We start from the raw sequence: 24878 nt of genomic DNA, 5'->3' as shown, positions 1-24878 counted from the left end.
GCTTTGTGCAGTATGATGGTAGCAGTAGGGGAGAAGGGATCCCGGATCGATTCACCGCTTCTCGCTCTGGGAACATTGGCAATTTAGCCATAACCAATGTCCAGGCTGGAGACGAGGCAGTTTATTACTGTGGCAGGTGATCTGGTAACTCATACCACAGTGATACAAACTGATGGGGAAGTGTGACAAAAACCTTTCCTCTTCCACCAAAGAGCAGTGAGATGTGAATGCTTAAAAAGGACTTCCTATGCTTTGTTCTTGCAGCCGCTTTTCAAGTCATGGGTAGATTTCCTTTAGCTGGCCCTGATCGGCCATACAGGCAGCCTAATCCACACAGATCCTGCCACTGCCTGGCACAAACAGAGAGTGAACAGATCCAAAACAAGTTCTTTGTGTATCAGGACAGACCCTCCAAGTGTCCCTATTTTCCAGGGCCAGTCCTGAATCTACAAAAGCCCTCCTGGTTTCTGATTTGTTCCCTTAATCTCCCACTTTTACTTAGCATGTCCCAATTTTCACCGGAGAAACTTTGGTGAGTATGGAGTTATTTGACTCCCAAACCATCAGAAGGCAGCCATGTATTGGAAAGTTTTTCATGTTTCATGTTTTATTATGCTTTTATTTATGTTGGAAGCCAGCCGAGTGGCAATGCAGTCAAATGGGCAGGGTATAAATAGTTAAATAATTATCATGGGATAGGACATCCCGATTTTCATTGAAGAAATGTTGGAGGGTATGTTGACAGGCATCAGCCCAAGAGTCACATTCCCCACCTGACAACTTTTCATGGGTCCCAGCAGGACTATGGACCTGCCAACCCATCACACCCTCATGTCAGCGCTTCCTTGTGGATCAAGACTTCACTTCATATCATTGCCAGATGGAAGTCTGCTTTAGGAGGGAAGAAACGGTGCAGGAGGATTGGAAGAAATTTAAAGATTATTTGAAACGATGTGAAAAGATAGACATTTGAATTTGAAATCAGAGGACATTTAAGGCTACAGTAATGCCAGAAGTTAGTTTGAAATAGGATAGAAGAAGTAGTTAGAAATGTTATGTTTATTTTTATTAGGATTAAGATTAGAGTTATGATTATTGGTTATAAAGATTAAGATTAGATGAGAACGAGGATTTTACAATGTTACAAAGTTACTAAAGAAGATTAGAAATGAACGCAGAAGAGAGGATGTGAGGAGGTCCCCAAATAATGTGATGAATAAGATAAGGATAGTAAGATTAGTGTTAGTTGGTTAAGATGTATGTATTTTTTGTAGTTTTGTAGTTTTTTCCGTTTTTTGTTGTTGTTTTGTTGTATTTTGTATTGTGTGTGTGTTTTATTGTTAAAATTTAATAAATTCCTTATAAAAAAAGGAAGTCTGCTTTAGGAATGGTGAGCTATAGCAGAAATGCCACATGCTGATTGCTAGGTCGATCTTCATCGAGCATATTATAATAATATTATTATTATTTACTGAGCATCACCCTCATCATCATCATCATCATCATCATCATAGGCTCAGGTTGTATATGTCTGTAAATAAACCATATATCATAAAGACCCTACAATCTACAATGGGCCTCGTTCAGAAAGGAAAGATGAACGCTGGGAAACGCCTGGAATCCCCCGATCCTCCCACCACATGGAGATTGGGGTGGCATTCAAAAATAGGCTTTGTACCTGCAGTTGCTGTGAAGTCTAACATTTGAAGTCCCCCCCTCCTGCAGAGCAGGACCCTGGACCTCCCAACCCAGCCCTTCATCACGTCTGCACTCAGAATCACCACCACCACCTGGGCTGGATGGAAGTAGGAAGCCAAGCAGGTGAGGGCTGGCTGGGCATTGTCTAACCTCATCATATGCATCCTGCAAGCAAATCAAGATTTGCTTCATAGATTATGTGGAAGAGCCCTTCAGGCTCACTTGGTGCCCTAATTTACAAAAGAAGCTTCAGTTACAACTTGGGTTGCATCTTGGATGGAGGAACATATCCCTTGACATAATGTATCTTCTAAAATTCCTGCCCAGCCTCATGTCCTTGGGAAGCAAGGAAAATATTTTAACAGCCAAAGTCGGTTGCTTCCAGGTAGATGCAAACTTTTATAGATGGTTTTGCCCCATGCCTCCAACAGCATGCAGTTATATCATTTTCTATCTGTGTATCTCCATGTCTGACTTCACCTGCCACAAGCTTGCTGTGAAAGGTACAGCAGCAGCAGCACTAAAACAAATGGAGGGATCTTCCTCTGGTAGTATTATGGAGGTTGCTGATGGCTTCCTGCAAATGTCACTCAGAAGCATTGGTGTTGCTGTGGAGGAAGAGCATAGCAGTGCTCTGTCTACCCTAAGACCAGTTCATGTCAGGGACTGAGCAATGGAGGAATGGTGGAGACCGCCTCCCCAGCCTAACCCTTCCAGAGAAGAAGAAGAAGACAGTTTAGAATTACAGCAGGGGTTTGAGGGAGGTCACAGCTCAGAGGAAGATGAGGGGGAAAGTTGGAAGAGGAGGGGGAAGCAGAGCCAGAGCAGCTGGCTGACACATTATCACTAGAAAGCATTCCAGACCCACCATCTCCCAGAACCCGGCGAGCCTTAAAAGTAGGAGAGCAAAGAGCTCAAAGACAGAGGACACTTAGCGGCACCCGTAGAGGAGATGATGAATGAAGAAGGAGAAGGGAGATTTACTTGGGGCAACACCATTATTCCAAGAGACTGCAGTCCCTGTCTCTGTAAATATTGAATAAAAAGCAAATGGTAAGGAATTTTCCTTGTCTTATCCGTTTCTGGCAACCTGCCATGGGGGCTGGTTCCTCTGCCGCCTGATAGTTCATGAGCTTGATGGCATTCTTGGACTTCACACAGTCCTTGTGACAGGGAAAGCCGAAAGCAGCTTGAGATATTTGCATACAGGTCCAGGAATTTGCCTTCAAGGGAGAGATATAAGAGAAGAGATGATGGGGATAGCAGGATGAGAAGCAAGTCATGGGCGTCCTTGCTGCAATGTTCTGGGTTCCTGTGGTTTTGTTCCTGGAGACACTTCTCTCAGGTGAGGCTACATCAGTGAGACAGAGAAGAGTTGTATCAGTTCTCACTCAGGTGGTCAGGTGGGAAAAGGAGAGAAATTTAGTTTTGTTTGTTTTATAATGATCAACTTCCTAACGGACACTTCTCAAACCGATAGACAGCTATCCTTTGAAAGGAACGTTTCTCTGATTTGTGCAATGCAGTTCCGCAGCCAAAGAACACATGTACCAAGCTGCATATATTTGGGAGAACTGTATACCAAAATATTGACAAAAATAACATGGAAAAATGCATCATGTATTTGTGCATATTAGGCAAAACCATGTACAAAAATGTTCATATTGAGAGAAATTAAAATGGTAGTGAATTGAATTTTTGCAAATATATATATACCAACAGCTAATTGTTTTTACAATATCTTTTCTTAAATATGAAATTGCTGTGGAAATGTGGAGATCTGAATTTAAGAAAAGAAAGGCGGAAATAAAAGTGACCGATGAGTCCATCTCCAGTGCTCAGTAACATTCCCTATTATTTTCTTGCAGGTTCAGAGTCTCAGGTTATCATCATGACTCAACCAGCCTCGTTGTCCGTATCCCCGGGATCGACAGTGAAGCTCCCGTGTGCCGTGAGCAGCGATTTAAAAATCAGCAGCGAGAGGGTGCGATGGTATCAGCAGAAAACGGGTACCCCACGCTTTCTCTATCAGTATTACACCAGTAGTGACCAGGGCAGGGGCTCTGGGGTCCCAGAGAGATTCAGTGTCTCCCCTGATTCCTCCAAGAACCTCTGGAATCTAGTGATCACAGGAGTTCAAGCCGAAGATGAGGCCGATTATTACTGCAGTACATGGGACGGCAGGCCAAGCGCGCACCACTGTGATCCATCTCTATGGGGAACTGAGACAAAATCCTCTTGCTGTCTTGCGGGCACCAACAGGCAACTCTGAGGAAAGGCCATGCAGCTGTCTAATGCCTTCCTGAATGACTAGTGATTTGATGGTTGTTCTGCACTGCTTTTGAAGAGTGTTTTATTATTATCAGGGGCGTAGCAAGGGGGGCAAGGGGGGGCGGGCCGCCCCGGGTTCCATAATGGAGGGGGTGACAAATTAGCAAGAAATTCTTTTTTGATTTTTTTTTTTAAATGCCTGCTCCGAAGGTCTTATCTTACTATACTAGGGATTATATAGCTATATGTGAAATTTCATGCATATCGGTTAATATCTTGACCCTCCTCCACCAAAATAGCTGTTCACTTGGCTGTTTTCCTATGTCGTGAAGGCTGAAATTTCAGTTCAGAGAACACTTACTGTTCCCAACCCTAACCCTGTGGAAAGCATCTAATTAGACTTTGAGAGGTTTTTAGGAGGTAATTTAATTATTGTTTGATTTTATACCAATGTTATGTATCTGGTGTTAGCCACCCTGAGCCCGACTTTGGCAGGGGAGGGCGGGATATAAATAAAAGTTTATTATTATTATTACTTGTTATTATTCCTTTGTAAGAAAATATGAAATAATGTAAAACCATTTTTGCGGGAGGGGGTGTCAATGGGGGGGGGGTTGACAAGAAATTTTTCGCACCGGGTATCACCTGACCTTCCCATGCCTTTGGGGGGGGGGGTTGTGACATTTTTTTTTGCCCCCGGGTACCAATTTACCTAGCTATGCCCCTGATTATTAATATTATAAAAAAATGTTGCTCTACTACACTATCCTTTGCAAGAGGATAGCATACTTTTATAAAAGTTTTTGCCTTTGTTCCCATCGATCCATGCTTGAAAAAGTTTCGTTAGAAACCAACGAGCAATTGGAAGAACCCAAAGCTGAGAATATTTCTGTTTGAGATGAAATCAGGAAAGCTATTGGTTTAAGCCCACAAGTGAGCAACGATGCTTAAGCAACAGCCGAAGAATAGGAAGTCTATTTGCATGTATTTGAATTTTGCTCTTTGCTGCCTTAAGAGCGGAGAGGAGAATTTTGTTTTCAGAGAAGCCCTTATTTCAAGAAGCCAGTTTTCTCCCCATTTCCCAATCATGGCATGGGCTCCTCTCCTTCTGATCCTCTTCACTCACTGCACAGGTAAAGGTAAACTGATTTCTTAATGTAATCTTTTTTCTGTATATAACCTTTCTATCTCCCACGGAGCAGCTCTGAGAAGTGGCTCTTCCCCTAGGCCAGTGTTCCCCAGACTTGGGCCTCCAGCTGCTTTTGGACTACAATTCCCATCATCCCTGACCACTGGTCTTGCTAGCTAGGGATGATGGGAGTTGTAGTCCAAAAACAGCTGGAGACCCAAGTCTGAGAAACACTGGCCTAGGTCCTATAGCAGTGGGGGGGGGGAACCTGTGGCACTCCAAATGTTGCTGGACCTCAGCTCCCATAAGCCCCAGCCAGCATGGTCAATAACAAGGGATGATGGGAGTTGCAGTCCAGCAGCTTCTGGATGGCCACCAGTTCCCTATCCCTGCTCTAGGTCCGAGAGTGCCTAGTCCATCATTTCTGACCACTGACCATACTGATGAGAGTCCAGCAACATCTAGAGGGCCACAAGGTTCCCCATCCATTATCTAGACCAGTGTTTCCCACACATGGGTCTCCAGCTGTTTTTGGACCACAACTCCCATCATCCCTAGCTTGCAGGACCTGCGGCCAGGGATGATGGGAACTGTAGTCCAAAAACAGCTGGAGACCCAAGTTTGGGAAACCCCGATCAAGGCCTTCTTCTTTCCCCTTGGCTTTCTACCCCTTTGCCTTAGCTTGAAATGAAAATCTGCATGGTGCCTATGCTTTCTTTCAGGGGCTTTTGCCCATTTCGTGCTGACTCAGCCACTGCTGTTATCAGCATCCCCTGGAGAAACCATCAACATCTCCTGCGCCAGGAGCAGTGGAAACATTGCGAGCTACGCTGTCTCCTGGTATCAGCAGAAGCCCGGCAGCGCCCCCAAGCCACTGATATTTGGCTTCAGCAGCAGATCCTCTGGAATCCCAGAGCGATTCTCCGGTTCCTTTGACGCGCCATCCAATTCTGCCACCTTAACCATCTCCAACCTTCAAGCAGAAGATGAGGCTGTGTACTATTGCTTGTCGTACGGGACCACGGAACAGCCGGCCACGTTCGTGATACAACCGTACACAGAAGTGGGAGAAGAACTTCCTCAGAACGGATTTTGCACTTTCGATTAAGGCTTGCTGACTTACAATTGCAGAAATAGGAAATATTTTAAAGGTGTGTCCCCTCCTCCCCCAGCTTACGAAAAGCTTTGTGTTTTTGCTTGGATCTGATTGTACCTGAGGATGCAGAGACGGCCGCTTGTCTTTTAGCAGCTCCTGGGATATGGATAAAAATTATAGTAAAATTTGGGAAATTTCCTATAAGTGCATGTGACAAAAAATATATAAAAGAATAACCTGTGTGATACATACAATTATGGAAATACAGGATTTTAAAAATGAATTATGGAGCAGAAATTGCCTGGACCACACAGACAGACACAGACACAGACACAGACACAGACACAGACACAGACACAGACACACACACACACACACACACACACACACACACTGGGGTGGGTGGGTTTGCTTGTGTCTGTGTGTATATATAGCTAGATATATACCTACCTATGTATCTTTATAGATGTCTATCGATGTGTATATTCATCTATATATCTTGATAAATGTAGAAAAATACATATCTGTTATTTCTTGGTGTATTTCTTAAAAGAATATGATTGAAGAGGAAATTTAAAAAAAAAAACAGTTTCTCTCGTTCTTCTTTCGCTTCCTCTTATTGCTACGTTGTGGAAATATATTGCTATAGGACAACTGCAACTATGTTGTCTGTGCGTTCTCCTTTTTTGTTATAAATAAAATAGTTACTTTTAAAGAAAAAAAGATGTGTTATTTCAGTTCCGAGAAATTGAACACGCAAATGGAGCAGTATAAAAGGACAAGATAGAAAGAAAAGTCTTTAAAAGTACAGACAACTTTGACTCAGAATTCATCTTCCTGAATATCCTGAACATGCTTAAGAAAAAGGAGAAGTGGAAGAGGCTGCAGGAAAATTGCAACTCTCCCAGCTTTTCTTTTGCAGAGGATGATCTAAACCAGGGTGGTCTAAAGCAGGGAGGGTAGAGGCCTGGCTGGAAAGCTTAAAGCCCACTGCAGACCCTCCAAAGTGCCCCTATTTTCCAGGGGGATCCCTGATTTAGAGAAGCCATGCCGGTTTCTGATTTGATCCTGGAATTTCCCACTTTTCCTAGTACAGTGGTACCTCTGGTTGCGAACGGGATCCGTTGCGGAGGCCCGTTCGCAACACGAAAAGCCTGCAACCTGAAGCGCTGTACCTGCGCAGGTGCGCGGTGCGATTTGGCGCTTGTGCGATTTAGCACTACTGCGCATGCACGAGCGGCGAAACCCGGAAGTAACCCTTTCCGGTACTTCTGGGTCGCCGTGGGACGCAACCTGAAAAAACGTAACGTTAAGCAAATGTAACATGAGGTATGACTGTATGCCCCTATTTTTATTGGAGATATGTTGGAGGGCAACGGCGTAGCTAGCCGTTCGGGTGCCCGGGGTGGCACACATGCCCTGCACCTGGGGGTGGAGTGACCCGCCTATGGGGGCGGGGTGAGCCAGGGCAGGGCACACTGTGTGGCACCCAGTGCCAGCCGCGTTTTGTTGCATTTGTTGACTGAACTAAAAAGTCTCATGAGCCCATTTTTTTAAAATTTTATTTTAAAAACTCAGATTTTTGCCATTTTGTCACCCCCCCCCCCACACCCGGGGCGGTCCACACCCACCACACACCCCTTCCTATACCACTGTTGGAGGGTATGGAGTTATTACCTGACCCCCAAGCCATCTGAAGGCAATCCTGTATAGGGAAAGCTTTTTTAAAAATGTTTTTATATATGTTTGAAGCTGCCCAGAGTGTCTGCGGCAACCCAAATAGATGTGTAGGGTATAAATAGTAAAAATGATCATCATGGAATGGGAGACCCCTATTTTCATTGGAGAAATGTTGGGGAGGGGGCTTGTATGCCATTGGTGCTACATGGGTGATGGAATGAAGAAAAGGAAATATGAATTGTCCCTGCCCCATGGCTTCACCAGTCGTGGATAGGAGTGGCGAGTAGCAGGTGGAATCATAGATATGAATACAAGTGTAGACATGCACACACTGGTCAGCTTCTGTTTTGACTTGAGATGTTCATTTTGGGCTTCTCAGATGTACGTAATGGCAAGAAGCAGGCAGGGGTAGTGCCAGCCCATAATGGTGCCCCGATAATTCAGTCCATTGCTGATAAACCAGTTGCTTGGGTTCTACAAGATGTGGACCCTTACATAACTCTACAGGTTGCGAGATTCTTAACAGCCGTTATTTCGTATAAGAGACGAAATGGGATGTTAGCCGATTATTGATAATTATAAACGAAATTAGACACTGATTTTAGTCTTGATGCCTAAATTTTAACTTTAAAATTTCTCTGAGATATGTTTTTACGGAAATGTTAATATTGGTCCTTGTGAGTTGTGTTATCTTATTTGCGGCTTGTACGGTGCCGTCGTTTTATTTGATTCTCGTTTGTTTGTTCTGTTTTGTATTGTGTGATGGGCGCAAATGCCGAATAAACATCTATCTATCCATAATGGTGCCCACCGGAGAGGTGCCGGAATTGTTCTCCAGCTGGAAAAAAACCCCCACTGCTAACTACCAGGAACACCAAAGGCTTCTGCACTGCTGTTTTTGAATTGCCCAATGTCATATTTTGATCCTTGGTGCACTGATTCCCCCACCAGGTGGCCACTTTGAAATCATGGCACAAAATTAGAACTTCTTGTCCCCAACATCGTAGTTGGCGATTCACATGCACAAACCTCTAGTGCGCATGGCTAGCTAGGTGGTCCATCTACATTTCACTGCACTCTCAGTTCTGGAATCCCTTGGGTCACCCCTTCTACACCTGCATATTTGTCCTGAACATCTGTAGCGTGATATCCTGTGCAGATACTCTGTGGTTTCCCTTTTAACATAGCGCATCTCGAACTTTTTCAGGCCCCCCTCCCCCTGCCTTGCGGTTTCCGCATAACCAAATAACAAAAAAGATCTACTCTACAGGTAAATGTGTGACTTTTCTTGAGCCTCTGGTGGCTGTAGAAATGTTGAAGGGATAGTAATAAACAGATAAATGAGTAAGTAAGTAAGTAAGTAAGTAAGTGAGTGAGTAGGTAAATAAATAAAAAATAAAAATAAAAATAAAAATTAGAAATAAATAAATAAATGAACGAATACATACATACATACATACATACATACATACATACATACATACCAGGAAGGTTTGGATGTTTGATGTTTTTGTATGTTTTATATATGCTGCAAGCAGAGTGGCTGGGGAAACCCAGCCAGATGGGCGGGGTATAAATAATAAAATTATGAATAATAATAATAATAATAATAATAATAATAATAATATGATGTAGTGGCAGTGGCAGTGGCAGTGGCACTGGCACCATGTAGCCAGTAGGTATGTTGCCCCATACCCATTTGTTTAAGAAAAAAAAGGGAGGCTACATTAAAGGTACCATATCTTTCAGCTTCTGCTTTGTACAGAAAGGTTTAAAGGCATACATTTTAGTACAGATGCCGAATAACCAGTTACTGGGAATTCAAAGCAGGGAGAGCGCTGTTGGGAACATCCTGCTTGCAGGCTTCCCACAAGCCTCTGGCTGGTCCCTGTGAGAACACTGGGCTAGATGAACCACTGGCCTGATCCAATCATGCGATGTTGTCACCAAATCAGAAAGACACAGTGTGCCCTGCTGCTGTCCCATTCAGCAGGAGCTTGATCAGCACAAACCACGAGGCACAGCTGTTCCATTCAACTACCCTTGCTTTAAAAGGGTCTTGCCTCTATCTGTCGCACTTCTCCTGCTGCGAAGCACTATTGAAACCCCTACCCGTTTTCTTGCAAATGGCAGAATATTTCATTGCCATCATTTTCTATTGCATGCATTTACAGCGGTACCTTGGTTCTCGAACTCAATCCGTTCCGGGAGTCGGTTCGACTCCTGAAACCGTTTGAAAACCAAGGTGTGACTTCTGATTGGCTGCAGGAGCTTCCTGCACTCGATTGGAAGCCAGGGAAGTCGTGTCAGGCTTCCAAAAAACGTTCGCAAACCAGAAGAAGAAGAAGAAGAAGAAGAAGAGTTTGGATTTGATATCCCGCTTTATCACTACCCGAAGGAGTCTCAAAGAGGTTAACATTCTCCTTTCCCTTCCTCCCCCACAATAAACACTCTGTGAGGTGAGTGGGGCTGAGAGACTTCAGAAAAGTGTGACTAGCCCAAGGTCACCCAGCAGCTGCATGTGGAGGAGTGGAGACACGAACCCGGTTCCCCAGATTACAAGTCTACTGCTCTTAACCACTACACCACACTGGCTCTCCACCACACTGTCTCTCACTTACTTCTGAGTTAGCGGCATTCGGGAGTCAATTTGTTCGGGAGCCAAGCCATTTGGGAACCACTGTACTATGCAAAAGCTTCCCTGGGAGAAACAACTCCATGGAAAACAGGGCGGGAGGGCGACAAAAATAACAGAAAAGATGAAATTGTGTTTTGATTGCACAGTGGTGGTACCTCGGGTTACGAACTTAATTTGTTCTGGAGGTCCGTTCTTAACCTGAAACCATTCTTAACCTGAGGCACGCTTTCGCTAATGGGGCCTCCCGCTGCCACTGCCGCACAATTTCCGTTCTCATACTGGGGCAAAATTCGTAACCCGAGGTACTACTTCCGGGTTAGCGGAGTTTGTAACCCGAAGCGTTTGTAACTCGAGGTGTTTGTAACCTGAGGTACCACTGTATATGTTGAAAATGTTGAAACTTAATAAAATACAACTGGGGGAAATATAATCACCTAACCCAGGGGTCCCCAAACTAATGCCCGGGGGCTGGATGCGGCCCAATCGTCTTCTAAATCCGGCCCGCGGACAGTCTGGGAATCAGCGTGTTTTTACTTGAGTAGAATGTGTCCTTTTATTTAAAATGAATCTCTGGGTTGTTTGTGGGGCCTGCCTTGTGTTTTTACATGAGTAGAATGTGTGCTTTTATTTAAAATGCATCCCTTGGTTATTTGTGGGGGATAGGAACTCGTTCATTTTTTTTTTTCAAAATATAGTCCGCCCCCCCCCCCAGGTCTGAGGGACAATGGACCCGCCCCCTGCTGAAAAAGTTTGCTGACCCCTGACCTAACCTTCCTGCAAACCAATCGGAATGAATGAGTTTGTTGACGTTGGCTCCCAGGAAAGTGGGTGCAGATTCGCTTTCCCGCTGGTAGTTTTGTTACCCTGCTATGTTCCAGGGACATTAGTTAAAGGACAGGACATTTGCATGAAGAGGAAGCTCCCTTGTCATCTGTGGGTTTAAGGGGGTTCTGAGAGGAATCTATTTTGCTTCAGGAAGGATCTCTGCTTCCCCCCAAGATGCTTCAAACTATTCTTCTCCTTTTCATCCTTGAGTCTATAGGTGAGGGACATGGCACTGATGCAAGGGAGAGAAGAAGAAGAAGAAGAAGAAGAAGAAGAAGAAGAGGAGGAGGAGTTTGGATTTGATATCCCGCTTTTCACTACCCGAAGGAGTCTCAAAGCGGCTAACATTCTCCTTTCCCTTCCTCCCCCACAACAAACACTCTGTGAGGTGAGTGGGGCTGAGAGACTTCAAAGAAGTGTGACTAGCCCAAGGTCACCCAGCAGCTGCATGTGGAGGAGCGGAGACACGAACCCGGTTCACCAGATAACGAGTCTGCCGCTCTTAACCACTACACCACACTGGCTCTCCACACTGAGAGATCCCCCGCAGAAACCTTGAGTTGTCTAATGCATGGGTGGGGCACATTTTTCAGCTTGAGGGCCACATTGCCTTCTGCAGAACCTTTCAGGGGCCACATGGCTATGGTAGGTTAAGCCAGAGGCAAAAGTGGGTGTGAACTCTGAATGCTTTGTACAGCAAAGACCAGAGGTTCCCTCTCCATCCAGTGAACCCTCCTATAACACATTCCAGCCAAGCAAAAGTATTCAAGGTAGACGGGGAGCAGGACCTGGTTTGGGAAGAGCTCCGTAGGCAAAAAGAGAGGCATTGAGGTCCACCTTCACCCCCCCCCCAAGTCCTGAAGTTTCCCTTCCTTCTACTAACGCAATGCTTGCAAATTTTTGGTGTCACTGTTTACTAAGCTCTCCCCTGCCTCGCTCCCTTCCAGGTTCCAGTGCCCAGCAGCTACAGCCCTTGAAGTCCTCAGAGACTGTGCCTCAAGGCGAGACCACCACCTTGTCTTGCAGACACAGTAGTGGGACCATCACGGATGCCCTCTACTCACAGTGGTTCCAGCAGAAAGAAGGGCAGGTTCCACGCCTGATACTTTACCAAACCAGCACCAGGCCGTCCAGCATCCCAGCCCGTTTCTCCGGGTCCAAGACAGGAAACGCAATGTCCCTGGCCATCACAGGAGCCCAGGCAGAAGATGAAGCTACGTATTACTGCTGTGTGAGGAATCCAGGGGTGTCTTGCATAGCTGTTCATTCAGATGGGGGAAGTGAGGCAAAAACCCTTTTAGTAGAAGCTATCTAGAATTACTGCTGCACTCAAGTCCAGATTACTGTCTCCCCATGATCATAGAATCATGGGATTGTAGTGTTGGAAGCGACGCTGAGGACCATCTAGCTCAACACCCTGTAATGCAGGAATGTGCAGATCAAACCTGCAACCTTGGTGTTATCAGCAGCAACCTCCAATCAACTGAACTATCCAGTCATCTGCTTAAAGGTAAAGGTTTTTCGATGTCATGGAGACAATTTTTCCACGTCATGTGGCCAGCATGACAAAGCCGCTTCTGGCGAAGCCAGAGCAACGCACGGAAACGCCGTTTACCTTCCTGCCGGAGCGGTACCTATTTATCTACTTGCAAGAAACTGCAAGAAAACACATTTTCTAGGGCAAAGTGTGCATTTTTAAAATGGCACATATCTGCGACCACAACATTAACATTGCATTATGTGAGGGGAAATTGCTTTGCAAAAAAATTCTGCATGTTAGGGGAAAGTGCAAAGAAAGAGAAATTCACGGATGAATTTTCATAAGGACATTAAAAAATTCAGAACAATGTGGAAATGTAGAGAATTGAATGGAAAAATGAGAAAGTGAGACTGACAGATTTGTCTGTTCCCACTGCAAAGTGGGAGTAATATCTATCTAGGGTTGCCATATTTCAATGTTGTTGAGATCCCCCCCCCTTTTTTAAGGAATACCCAGAAATTGTTGGGATGTAGAACCTCCTTTAATTAAAGTGGGTATGGGGAATCTGTGGCCCTGTGGTTGTTGCTGAACTACAACTCCCATCATCCCTGGCCATTGCCTGTATTTGCTGGGGCTGATGGGATTTGTGGTTCAGCAACTTCCAAAGGGCCAAATGTTTCCCACACCCACTTTAATATTTTAAGCAGGTTCTGGATCTCAGCCCCAGCAAAACCTGGCTGCTCCTTTAAATGAAGCCCTGTACCTAACAGCCTTCAGGACCGGGACCCCCAACTCGAATGTGTTTTTTAAAAAGGGAGATGACTGCAAAGGGGCAGTAAGGGCAAGGGCAGTAGCTTCAGGGCTTGCACTGCACATGTGTCAGGAGCTCCACAAACCTACTAATTTGGCAGCTGCTGTGGACAGCTTTCATTTGTGAGTCAGTGTGTTTGCTTTGCTGTCTGCTGGAATACCAGGAAGGAGGTAGAAGTCTTGCAAGATGGTGAGCAAGGGGCCCAGGGACTAAGGGGGACTTTTGCATAGGGTTGGAGGGATGCTGCTGATTTGGGGGCCCCCCTTTCCTTAAGGAGGGAAGGGTGGTTTTGGTGTTCACAGCTGTGCCAGGATTCTAGGGAGAGCTTTTATTCTGAGGCCAGAGCTTCCAGGTCTCTGGCTGGGGAAGCCTTTTCCAGTGCCAAAGTTTAGCTCTTCCTATTGATATGAAGCAATAATACCTTTGAGTGCAGAGAGAGCGTCTCTCCTACAGAAGCAGCCATGTGCACACAGCTAACACAGCTCATTTAAACTCATGCTTAAGGGTCTATAGAAAGCAGATTTCTTGATCTGGAAGGTTCACTTCCAAATGCATTGATGGGCTGCAGTTGCAAGCAGGCTGTAGTTATAGGGTTGTGTGCATGTATACACTGCACATGCCCAGAGACTTATTTCCTCCTCTTCCTGTGTTGCATTCAAAACAGACTCTAAAGTCAAGCAAGAGAAGGCTCAGATTATGGAGAAGGAATTCCAGGTTGTAACATGTATTATTATTCTCAGATAATACCTGTGTCCCAGGTGGCTGCAGAACCTACTGTCTCCGTTTTCTCTTCCTGCTCCACTACTTGCAAACAGGCAATGAATACATATGCACAGTTTCTGGATCAATAATATACAGTGGTACCTCGGGTTAAGAACTGAATTTGTTCAGGAGGTCCGTTCTTAACCTGAAACTGTTCTTAACCTGAGGTACCACTTTAGCTAATGGGGCCTCACGCTGCTGCCGTGCCGCCGGAGCACAATTTCTGTTCTCATCCTGAAGCAAAGTTCTTAACCCGAGGTACTATTTCTGGGAGTCTGTAACCTGAAGCGTCTGTAACCTGAGGTACCACTGTACAGTGGTACCTTGGGTTACAAACACCTTGGGTTACAAACACTTCGGGTTACAGACGCCGCTAACCTGGAAGTAGTACCTCAGATTAAGAACTTTGCCCCAGGATGAGAACAGAAATCGCGTGCTGGCGGTGCGGTGGCAGCAGGAGGCCCCATTAGCTAAAGTGGTACCACAGGTTAAGAACGGTTTCAGGTTAAGAACGGACCTCTGGAACGAATTAAGCTCGTAACCAGAGGTACCACTGTAGATCAGGGATGTGTTTCTCCAGATGCCACCAGATCATTGGGCATGCGAGCTGGGACTGGTGAGTGCTGGAATCCAGTAACATGTACTGTAGATCTCCTCCAGGGATTATATGGCTGGGGTGTGTCCTTGAACGGCAACCATGCCTTTGGTTTGCCTGTATGGAGAGTGGGGTGTGTTTGGCCACACCCACTTCTGCCACACTCACCCATTGGAGGCCAACAGTAGGGGGCGCCAGAGCCAATGACAGGAGGAGGAGGCAACTAATTCTTGTTTAGACCCCACCTTCCTCCCTGCAGTGTTATACAAGGGCAATATTGAGACTGAGGGAGAAAGTGGCACCACCCCCTGGACTGGTTGAAAGTAAAAAGTGATATAACCCATATAGAGTCCCTCAGGAGATGTCTATTGGTCGGAGAGAAAGCAGAGGCCAACCGGAGTATATTGAAAGCAAAGTGGCTACTAAGCCTGATTAAGGAAAATAAACTATTGCAACAGGGCCCCCACTCACCACACAATGAGAACCCCAAACAATGGAGTGCAAGCCCCTATAAAGACTTTTGAAATTGCCCACCTTGTCGCCCAAGACCACCCCCCAACACATTATACATACATCACAGAAGGAGGTGGTCTCCAGCAGTAATTTGAGAGTGTTGCTTCTCTCCTGTCGGCCAGGATACCTGATAATGCCTTGCTTGATTGCATTTTCTGGGTAGCCTGGCCATTCCTTCAAGATGGTAAACACTTTAGTTCCTGAATCTCTTCTTATCTCTTATTGATAGTTTGCTCAGCTTAACAGATACTTGCCACACTGTATTTGAAAAGGGAGGTCCACAGACAATTGGAAAGCGTTTCCCATTTCCTTCCTCCTTGCAGAGAAATATTTGAGGTCAGTTTGGGAGAGTCAACATGGCTTGCTCTCCTGTACTATTTCAGACAAGTGGTTTATATACTTATTTATGTGTGTTTTGCCTTGTACATTTACAAACATTTATTCTGTATTTGAGACCTTAGAATTCTTATAACAAAAGACAGACAGGGGATGATAGGCTGAGGTTAGTGGAGCAATGCCCCGAAGTTTAAACCTCTATTGCATTAGAATGCAGTTCCTTTGGGGTTGCTCCCAAGGCAGGCATGTGTCTTTTGAGCTGCAAAAGGTTCCTTTCCCTTTCCCTAGAGGCTGCCGTGTAAGAATCTCTATGGAATTCTGTGTCCCTTGAGGGGTGCTGCTAATATCTGCAACTAATAAGCCACAGGCCTCTGAAATTCAGAGCATCAGGTTGCAATCCTAAACTCACTCGTTGGAGAGACAACTCTCATGGAGCTGATTGAGATGTGCCTCTGTGCCACGAACGGCACATAGGATCCCAGTTAAGAGAGTCTTTCTTGAGTACATAGTTGACTAAACTCAGTTAAGATTGCACACATTCCTTTTATTGTCACAAGATTTTGGCATCTCTTTCCTGGTAAGTGCATACGTGTTTGCAGAACTGGGGCGATTAGAAAGATAAAGCTTTGATGGAACAATGCCCCAGATTTTGCCATTTCTTTGGTTTTTGTTCTAGCAGGAAAAAAGGCTGTTAGAAGTACTAGGACCAGATCACTATCTCTCTGAAAGGTTAGGGTGGAGGGTGATGTTGTGAAATGCTGCATAGTCCCTGCATTAAAAGTCACGGGGTGGTGTGGGGTGGGGGAGAACCCAGCCTTTTGCCCGTCAGGAAGTTTATGATAAATTTCCCTTTCCGTTTATTTACTAAAGACTTTTTACCTGCTCTTCATCCAAAAAAGGCTCCCAGTGCCACTTTCGTAAGATCCATATCAGGTGAGATAGATACACGAGGAAGTGGGAATGAGGAGGGAAGAGGAAAGCAAGCGAACTCTGGGGTTATCAGATTCTTACAATGACTGTCCCCAGCACTGTGGAGACTGCTTGTACCTGGGTTCACGTGTGAACAAGCCTAAAGTCTAACGTTTTTTGTTGGCGTTTTCGCTTCTACTCTTCCCTCGCCGGGCTTGGGAAAAAAAAAACAAACAGTTGGTGTTGGTGATTGGAGACCTTCATATCCCGCACCGATGCAACAGCCTCCCGGCCAAGTTCCGGAAACTCCTGGTTCCTGGGAAGATCCAGCATATCCTCTGCACGGGGAATCTCTGTACCAAGGAGACCTACGATTATCTACGGACATTGGCCGGGGACGTCCACGTGGTCAGAGGGGACTTTGATGAGGTAGGGGCACAGCTTCAAAACTTTGTTACGGGCTGCTAGTCTGGGGACATTACCACCATACATTTAAAACACTGGGATACCCCTTTAAACAGTCATGGCTTCTCCCAAAGAATCCTGGGAGCTGTAGTTTCAGGGTGTTGAGAATTGTAAGGAACTCCCCTTCGCCCGAACTACAATATTCAGAGTTGCTTGGGGAAAACCACTTTGGGAATTGCAAGGGGAATAGGGGAGTCTCCTAAAACCCGAAGCACCGTGAACAAACTAAAGCTCCCAGAATTCTTTGGGGAAAGCCACAACTCTTTAAAATGTATGGTGTGGCCTGTATAATAATGTGCAGCCCCCTCCTGGAGAATTATACCTGGAGGTGGGAGGAGAGACTGCTTGCTCCATATACCTGTGCTGGCAGTCACCCCCCCTCCCTTCTCTTTCAATAGTACATTTTTGCATATCATAAATCCCTGCATATTTTACAAAAACCAAACCATTCCGTATTCCATTATTACATCCATCAAAACTTACTTACACTCTTGAATTTATCTTAATGCTGCCCATGTTTTCAAAACAGACACAATGCCCCCCATATATTCAATAAACATTTTCCAATCTTCTTTAAACGTATGTTCTTCTTGTTCTCTTATTCTAAATGTTAAGTCTGCAAGCTGTGCATCAGTTTAAGCTGCCATTCTTCTTTAGTTAGGACTTTGCTCATTTTCCATTTTGGGGCTAACAAAACATGGGCCGCAGTGGTGGCACACATAAATAACCTTTTTTGACACCTGGGAATTTCTGTCTGAATTATCCCCAACAGAAAGGACTCTGGGTTTGTTTGTTTTTTTAAAGTACCGGTACTTTTAAGCTCCTCCCCCCCAATTCATTATGAATTATTTCCCATTATGGCTTTTTCTCATGACTTAGCTCAGAAATAAATACACTAGAAGGAACCTGTGTGTATTTATTTATTTATAAAGGAAGGGGTCTGACCTTGTATTGTTGATTCTGACCTGTGCATTGGTTAACGATTAACCACCTCCTCCTTCTCTTTTTCCTTCTTCAGGGAACAAGTTACCCGCAGCAGAAAATAATCCTGGTCGGGCCATTCAAAATCGGCTTGATCCATGGCCATCAGGTCATTCCCTGGGGCGATCTGGAAAGCTTGGCCATTTTACGCAGGCAGCTTGATGTGGACATCTTAATTTCGGGGCATACGCACAAATTCGAGGCTTTGGAGCACGAAAACAAGTTATACATCAACCCAGGATCAGCCACAGGAGCTTACAATGCCTTGGAAAGGTGAGATGGTAGCTCTTTCAGCTGGGGTCTGACCTTTGATCCATCTAGCTCAGTATTGCATACTCTGACTGGCAGCAACTTTCCAGGGTTTCAGGCAAGGTGTCTCTCCCAGTCTTACCTGGAGATGCCAGGGATTGAACCTGAGACCTTCTGCATGCAAAACAGATGCTCTATCCTTGAGCTAGAGCTCAGGGCAGAGGCATCCACAAGGGAATGCATAATATGTGCATTTGTGAAATGTACAGTGGTATCCTGGTTCCCGAACAACTTGGCTCCCAAATGCTGCAAACCCGGAAGTAAATGTTCCTGTTTGCAAACTTTTTTTGGAAGCTGAATGTCCGTTTCGGCTGTTGGCATTGTTTCCAGGGCCAGTCAACCAGTCTTGCTTTGCGAACGTTTTGGATGTTGAACAGACTTCCAGAATGGATTGAGTTAGGGAACCAAGGTACCTCTGTACAGTCGTATCTTGGATCTTGAACGCCTTGGCTCCCGAACAAATCAACTCCCAAACGATCGAAACCCGGAAGTGAATGTTCTGGTTTTTGGAAGCCAAACATCCAAAGGGGCTTCTCCGGCTTCCTGCAGCCAATCAGAAGCCGTGCTTTGGTTTCCGAAAATTTTGGAAGTCAAACGGACTTCCGGAATGGATTCTGTTTGACTTCCAAGGTATGACTGTATTCTATAACCTGCCTATAACCTTCTTGTTTAGACATTCCTTCCCAGATGTTTAGGAAGCTGAGATGATTTTAATCTGTTTTAGTATTTTAACTTTTGTATGTTTCAAAGTATGGTTGTGAATTTTTATTGATTTGTTGTTTTATCTTTTTGTAAACCGCTTTGAGGGTTGTTGTTTTCTTTTACAATAAAGCACTGTATAATTTTTTTATGAAATAAAACAAAACAAATATTCTGCATACAGAAAATTCTGCAACCCTAAAATTCTGCAACCGAATATCTGAATGCAGAATTTTAGGGCATTATTCTCTCCCTGCTTGACTCAGACTGAGAATGTACTTTGAAGAAAGCCTACAATGGCCTCCATTAATTCTTATTTGTGCTGGTAATTCTTTTGAGTACTGCTGTAACGTTTCTAATACAAATTATTTTGTGACTTCCAGAAATATCACTCCTTCCTTTGTACTGATGGATATCCAGTCCACCATAGTTGTGACTTATGTGTACCAGCTCATTGGAGACGATGTGAGGGTGGAAAGGATTGAATACAAGAAGTCTTAAATCAAGCTGCCTTCCTCCCAGATGCTTCTTGCCACAGACGGTTTTGGCCATTCATAGATGCCAAACGGCTGCACATTATTGGAGCTTTCAATGGGAATTTTGTGCTTGTAACTGCTTGTGATCTCTTTCCATTGAAACACGTAGGAGCAATAAACCTGTTGCAAAAATGAACTGTATTCCATTTTTTAAAAGAAAAGAAAAGAGGAGGATAGCTTTGGAAATGTCATACAGTGGAGTCTAGACCATTTGAGCAAATGATCACCTGTCCCACCAACCTCAATCTGTTCTCAGCCAGCCTTTACTCTCTTGCCTTCTTACGATAACCAGTCCGGTGTGTGTGTGTGTTCCTGGCTATCATCCTCCTTTTCCTCCTCTGTGTTAAGCTTGTACAACTCAGCAGGGAAGAGGAAGAGGAGGACAAGACTTAGAATAGTTTGGCTCTGCCTGCCACTGGCTCTGGCGCCCTCTACTGTTGGACTCCCTGCCTTCTACCCTACCAGTCTCTGAGAACCAGCCACTGCTGGTGATTTGTAGCATTCCATGAATATTTGCTTAGGATTTAGGAAGTAGGAAGGTCTGAAGGGTGACAGGAGTGCAGAAACGTAATATAGGCAGGAGAAACACTCATGTGTATCTGATTTCCCCCCCATATGCATGCACACGAATATATATATAAAAAGAAGACCATGCGAAGTGAATAAGTGTTGATCAAGGTCATTGGGTTGCAGATAATGCTAGTCCTACTCACAGTAGTAGTAGTAGCAGTAGTAGAAATGAATGAATGAATGAATGAATGATATCCAGTGCTTTTTTCTTAAAAAAATGTTTAGGGGTACTCTCATTTTGATTCCAGAAAATCACCATTTTATAGTTCAAATCAGGAAAAATAAATACAGCAAACAGACAAAAGTACAAAGATTCACAAAATGTTTAGGGGTATTTGTCCCCCTGCGTCCCACCAGAAAAGAGCACTGTTTATACCCCACCCATCTGGCTGGGTCTCCCCAGCCACTCTGGGCGGCTTACAGCACAGAAAACATTAGATATTAAAAACTTCCCGATACAGGGTTGCCTTCAGATGTCTTCTAAAAGTCAGATTGTTTATTTCCTTGACATTTGATGGGAGCGTGTTCCACAGGGTGGGCACCACTGCCGAGAAGGCCCTCTTAGGACCTACAGTTAGTCATGCCCATTAATTTCAATGGGTCTGCTCTTGGACTAGTGCTGGAGAAAACATTATGAATAGAATCAGGTTTGCCCTCCCACTTCTAATAGCACAATGCTCCGGGGCAAAAATTGGAAGGTCTACCGATGTTCCTGCAGCCAATGAGCAAACAGTGCATGTTGTTGTTGTTCAGTCATTCAGTCGTGTATGGCTCTTCATGACCCCATGGACCAGAGCACGCCAGGCACCCCTATCCTTCACTGCCTCCCGCAGTTTGGCCAAACTCATGTTAGTAGCTTCGAGAACACTGTCCAACCATCTCATCCTCTGTCGTCCCCTTCTCCTTGTGCCCTCCATCTTTCCCAACATCAGGGTCTTTTCTAGGGAGTCTTCTCTTCTCATGAGGTGGCCAAAGTACTGGAGCCTCAACTTCAGGATCTGTCCTTCTAGTGAGCACTCAGGGCCGATTTCCTTGAGAATGGATAGGTTTGATCTTCTTGCAGTCCATGGGACTCTCAAGAGTCTCCTCCAGCACCATAATTCAAAAGCATCAATTCTTCGGCCATCAGCCTTCTTGATGGTCCAGCTCTCACTTCTGTACATTACATGTATTCCATATATTACATGAAAATACAGTGCATGTATTTTCATATTATGATGCATCACAAGCCCTGAAGCACTTTAAAGACTGAAGGAGAGTTGCCAGACCAGAGCAAACTGACCATTCGCAATCTCCCATCATGCCGTGGGCCATTCTTCTCCTTCCCCTTCTCACTTACTTGCTCAGGTGAGTTTGAGTTATACTGTATAAATTTAACTGGGCATGCCCCCCCCCCGAAATATCCCACCCATCCGACCAGGTTGCCCCGCCACACTGGGTGGCTTCCAACACATATAAAACCACCATAAAACACTAAAAACTTCCCTATACGGAGCTGCCTTCTGATGTCTTCTAAGGGTTGTATAGGGTGGTGGTGTCTCATATGTCTGTTCTTGGCCCTTTTGGCCTGCAGGGGGGGGGAAGTTGATCTTTCCCCACATTCAATTGAATTGTCATCCAAGGGATCCCTTGAACAGAGAGTGTTTTAGGGTAGTACAGCTGGTTCAGCTGCACTGGGTTGTTGAACAGAGCACGAGAGGCAGGTGGGGGGGGATTCCAAATTTTAGCATCACACAGTGTGTTGCTGACATTTGAGAGACCAACGTCTGCTAGAAGAATTGGGACCTACAGGAAGAAGCAAAGAAGGGAATTGTTTGGTGCAATTGTTTGGTGCCCTTTTCCTGGTCTTCAGGAGCTGCATGGCAGTAGTTGCATGGGATGGGAAGGGGAAACTCTGAGGGTTAATGTGGGGGGAACAGCAAGGAGCTAGCGAGCAGAGCATGCTGGGGTACATCCCCTAGTTTTGGATGAATTCTGTATTCTCTCTCTCTCTCAAATTTTCTGCTTTGCAATTTAGAATATTCATTTAAACAACCTTAAAAGATCAATGACTTCCCTTCTTCTCTTTCCACGGTTCATTTTGCGTAACATAAATCCCTGCATATTTTACATAAACTATTCAGTATTCCATTATTCCATCCATCAAAACTTAATTACACTGCTGGGTTTATCTTAATGCTGCCAACGTTTTCAGGTGTACACAATTCCCCCCCCCCCCCAAAAAAATATTCACAATAAACGTTTTCCAAGGATGCAGACTCTTTTCCCTTTTGCCTGTAGGGAGAAAGGTTGGACAAATTTCCCCACGCTTCATAGACTTTAACAGTCATAGAGACTCTGCCCACCACCTGCACCTGCAGAGCAAATGAAGCAGGACCCAGATGCTCAGAAGGATGCATCTGGTCACATTTGCATGCGGCCAGACTTCTGGAGTTCAGTTGTCATGAGTGGGTTGGGCCAAAAGGGAAAGTGGGCTGAGTGTAGTGAGGTTGCAGGAACAAGGCAGAGAGCCTTCTCAGTAGTGAATTTTCAATTTTATACGTGCTGTAAGCCGCTCAGAGTGTCTGGGGAAACCCAGCCAAATGGGCAGGGTATAAATGTTGTTGTTGTTGTTGTTGTTGTTTTTGTTTATCACCATCCTTTACCTTTTTGTAGTAGACTAGTTTTGCACCCCTCGCTATCCCCCATTCAGTAGAACGAGAGACTATAGCTGGAGCTTGTTATAGCTGTGAATAAAGATGCATAAATTCTTTGCAAAAACAAGAACCAGCCACCCCTTGACCTTGATAATAATAAATAATAATAAATTTTTATTTATACCCCGCCCTTCCCCGCCAAACCGGGCTCAGGGCGGCTAACACCAATAAAATCACAACAAAAACATAAAACAGTTCATTAAAATACAGATTAAAATACAATTTAAAATTAAATCTAAACTTCAGCCTCATTTTTAAGTAGCCCACCAATCACACCAAAAGAATGAAACATCAGGGTTAAACTGAAACCAACCCAAAGGCTAGGTGGAACAGCTCCATCTTGCAGGCCCTGCGGAAAGATGCCAAATCCCGCAGGGCCCTGGTCTCTTGTGCCAGACTGTTCCACCAAGTCGGGGCCAGTACTGAGAAGGCCCTGGCCCTAGTTGAAGCCAACCTAGCATCCTTGTGGCTCGGGACCTCCAACAAATTATTATTTGAGGACCTTAAGGTCCTACCCAGGACATACCAGGAGAGGCGGTCCCTTAGGTATGAGGGTCCTAAGCCGCATAGGGCTTTAAAGGTCAAAACCAGCACGTTAAACCTGACCCTGTACTCCACCGGGAGCCAGTGCAGCTGGTAAAGCACTGGATGAATGTGGTCCTGCGGCAAAGACCCTGTGAAGAGCCTCGCTGCGGCATTCTGCACCCGCTGGAGTTTCTGGGGCAGCTTCAGGGGCAGCCCCGCGTAGAGCGAGTTACAATAATCAAGTCTGGAGGTGACCTTCGCATGGATCACTGTGGCCAGATCAGAGCGAGAGAGGTAGGGGGCCAACTGCCTAATACGGCGGAGATGGAAAAATGCCACCTTTGCTGTGGCTGTAACCTGCGCCTCCATAGAAAGTGAGGCGTCAAAGGTTACACCCAAACTCCTGACAGAAGGCGCTGGCACTAATTGCACCCCTGCAAGAGATGGGAGTTGGCCCCCTGACCCCATGTCGTCTTGGACTTCGACCAAGTCATTTAGAGCAGGGGTGCCCAAACTTTTTCCAAAGAGGGCCAGATTTGATGAACCGAACATGCGTGAGGGCTGACCAGAGTTGTTGAGCTTTTTTTAGGATTGAAGTTGTTGAACTTTTTTAGGATTTTACCCCAGGAGATAAACTGCCACAGGGGCCAGATTAAATTGACCAGTGGGCTGGATTAGGCCCCCAAAACAGACTTTGGACATGCCTGATTTAAAGGACCTATCTGTTGCCTTTATAGCATTTGTGGGCCAGGATGGTTGAGGCATTGAGGCCGGACAGGAGAGATGTATTTGCATATCTTTGCATTCACCGCCTCAGAGGGTTTAAGACAAATCAGAGAGGCTCTTTTCAGAGAAACCTTTTGCTTCAGAGGAAGCCCAACTTCCTTGCATTCCTCCAGCATGGCTAACATTCCTCTCCTCCTTGTCCTCCTTCTTGCTCACTGCAGTGGTAATGGAGCGAATTTGTTGTTTGTGTTTTGAAATGTGGTGTTCCATCTCTTTTTCCTCCTCCTAGGAATATACTTTGAGAAGAGGACTTCCTCTATTACCTTGCTCCGTGTTGGGTTTTCTTCCCTTTTCTCATGGCTCAAATTTTCTCAAATGTTTCTCTGACAACAGTCTCTGTATTTTGTCTGCTTTCTTTCAGGGGTCTTTAGCCAGTTTGTGTTGACTCAGCCACCTTCACTGTCAGTACGCCTTGGAGAAAGAGCCACAATCCCCTGTACCAGGAGCACTGGGAAAATTCAAGACTACTATGTATCCTGGTACCAGCAGAAGCCAGGCAGTGCCCCCAAACTAATTATATATAATTACAGCAGCAGACCCTCTGGAATCCCAGAGAGGTTCTCTGGTT

The 24878-nt window shown here is 45.2% G+C and overlaps 2 protein-coding genes across 2 annotated transcripts in view; both read left to right on the top strand.

Annotated features, from left to right (window-relative positions):
• LOC117061679 (immunoglobulin lambda-1 light chain-like) overlaps positions 1 to 24878 on the top strand; it is a 332518-nt gene that overhangs the window by 65980 nt on the left and 241660 nt on the right. The gene's annotated exons all lie outside the window — the stretch shown is intronic.
• LOC117061681 (vacuolar protein sorting-associated protein 29-like) lies at positions 13635 to 19853 on the top strand. Its single transcript, XM_033174617.1, has 4 exons — positions 13635 to 13817; positions 16981 to 17172; positions 18227 to 18462; positions 19581 to 19853. Exons 1-4 carry the CDS (start codon positions 13815 to 13817, stop codon positions 19696 to 19698), a joined length of 549 nt encoding a protein of 182 aa, XP_033030508.1. The 5' UTR covers positions 13635 to 13814; the 3' UTR covers positions 19699 to 19853.

This window comes from Lacerta agilis, chromosome 17 (assembly GCF_009819535.1).
Source record: "Lacerta agilis isolate rLacAgi1 chromosome 17, rLacAgi1.pri, whole genome shotgun sequence".
Lineage (NCBI taxonomy): Eukaryota > Metazoa > Chordata > Lepidosauria > Squamata > Lacertidae > Lacerta > Lacerta agilis.
Note: the sequence above shows the minus strand (reverse complement) of the source record. Positions and strands in the feature narration are given on the sequence as shown.

Coding starts and splice junctions, on each gene's coding strand:
- LOC117061681 (XM_033174617.1), top strand. Junction 17,173..18,226: donor TCAGAGGGGACTTTGATGAG/GTAGGGGCACAG, acceptor TTCCTTCTTCAG/GGAACAAGTTACCCGCAGCA. Junction 18,463..19,580: donor GCTTACAATGCCTTGGAAAG/GTGAGATGGTAG, acceptor TGTGACTTCCAG/AAATATCACTCCTTCCTTTG.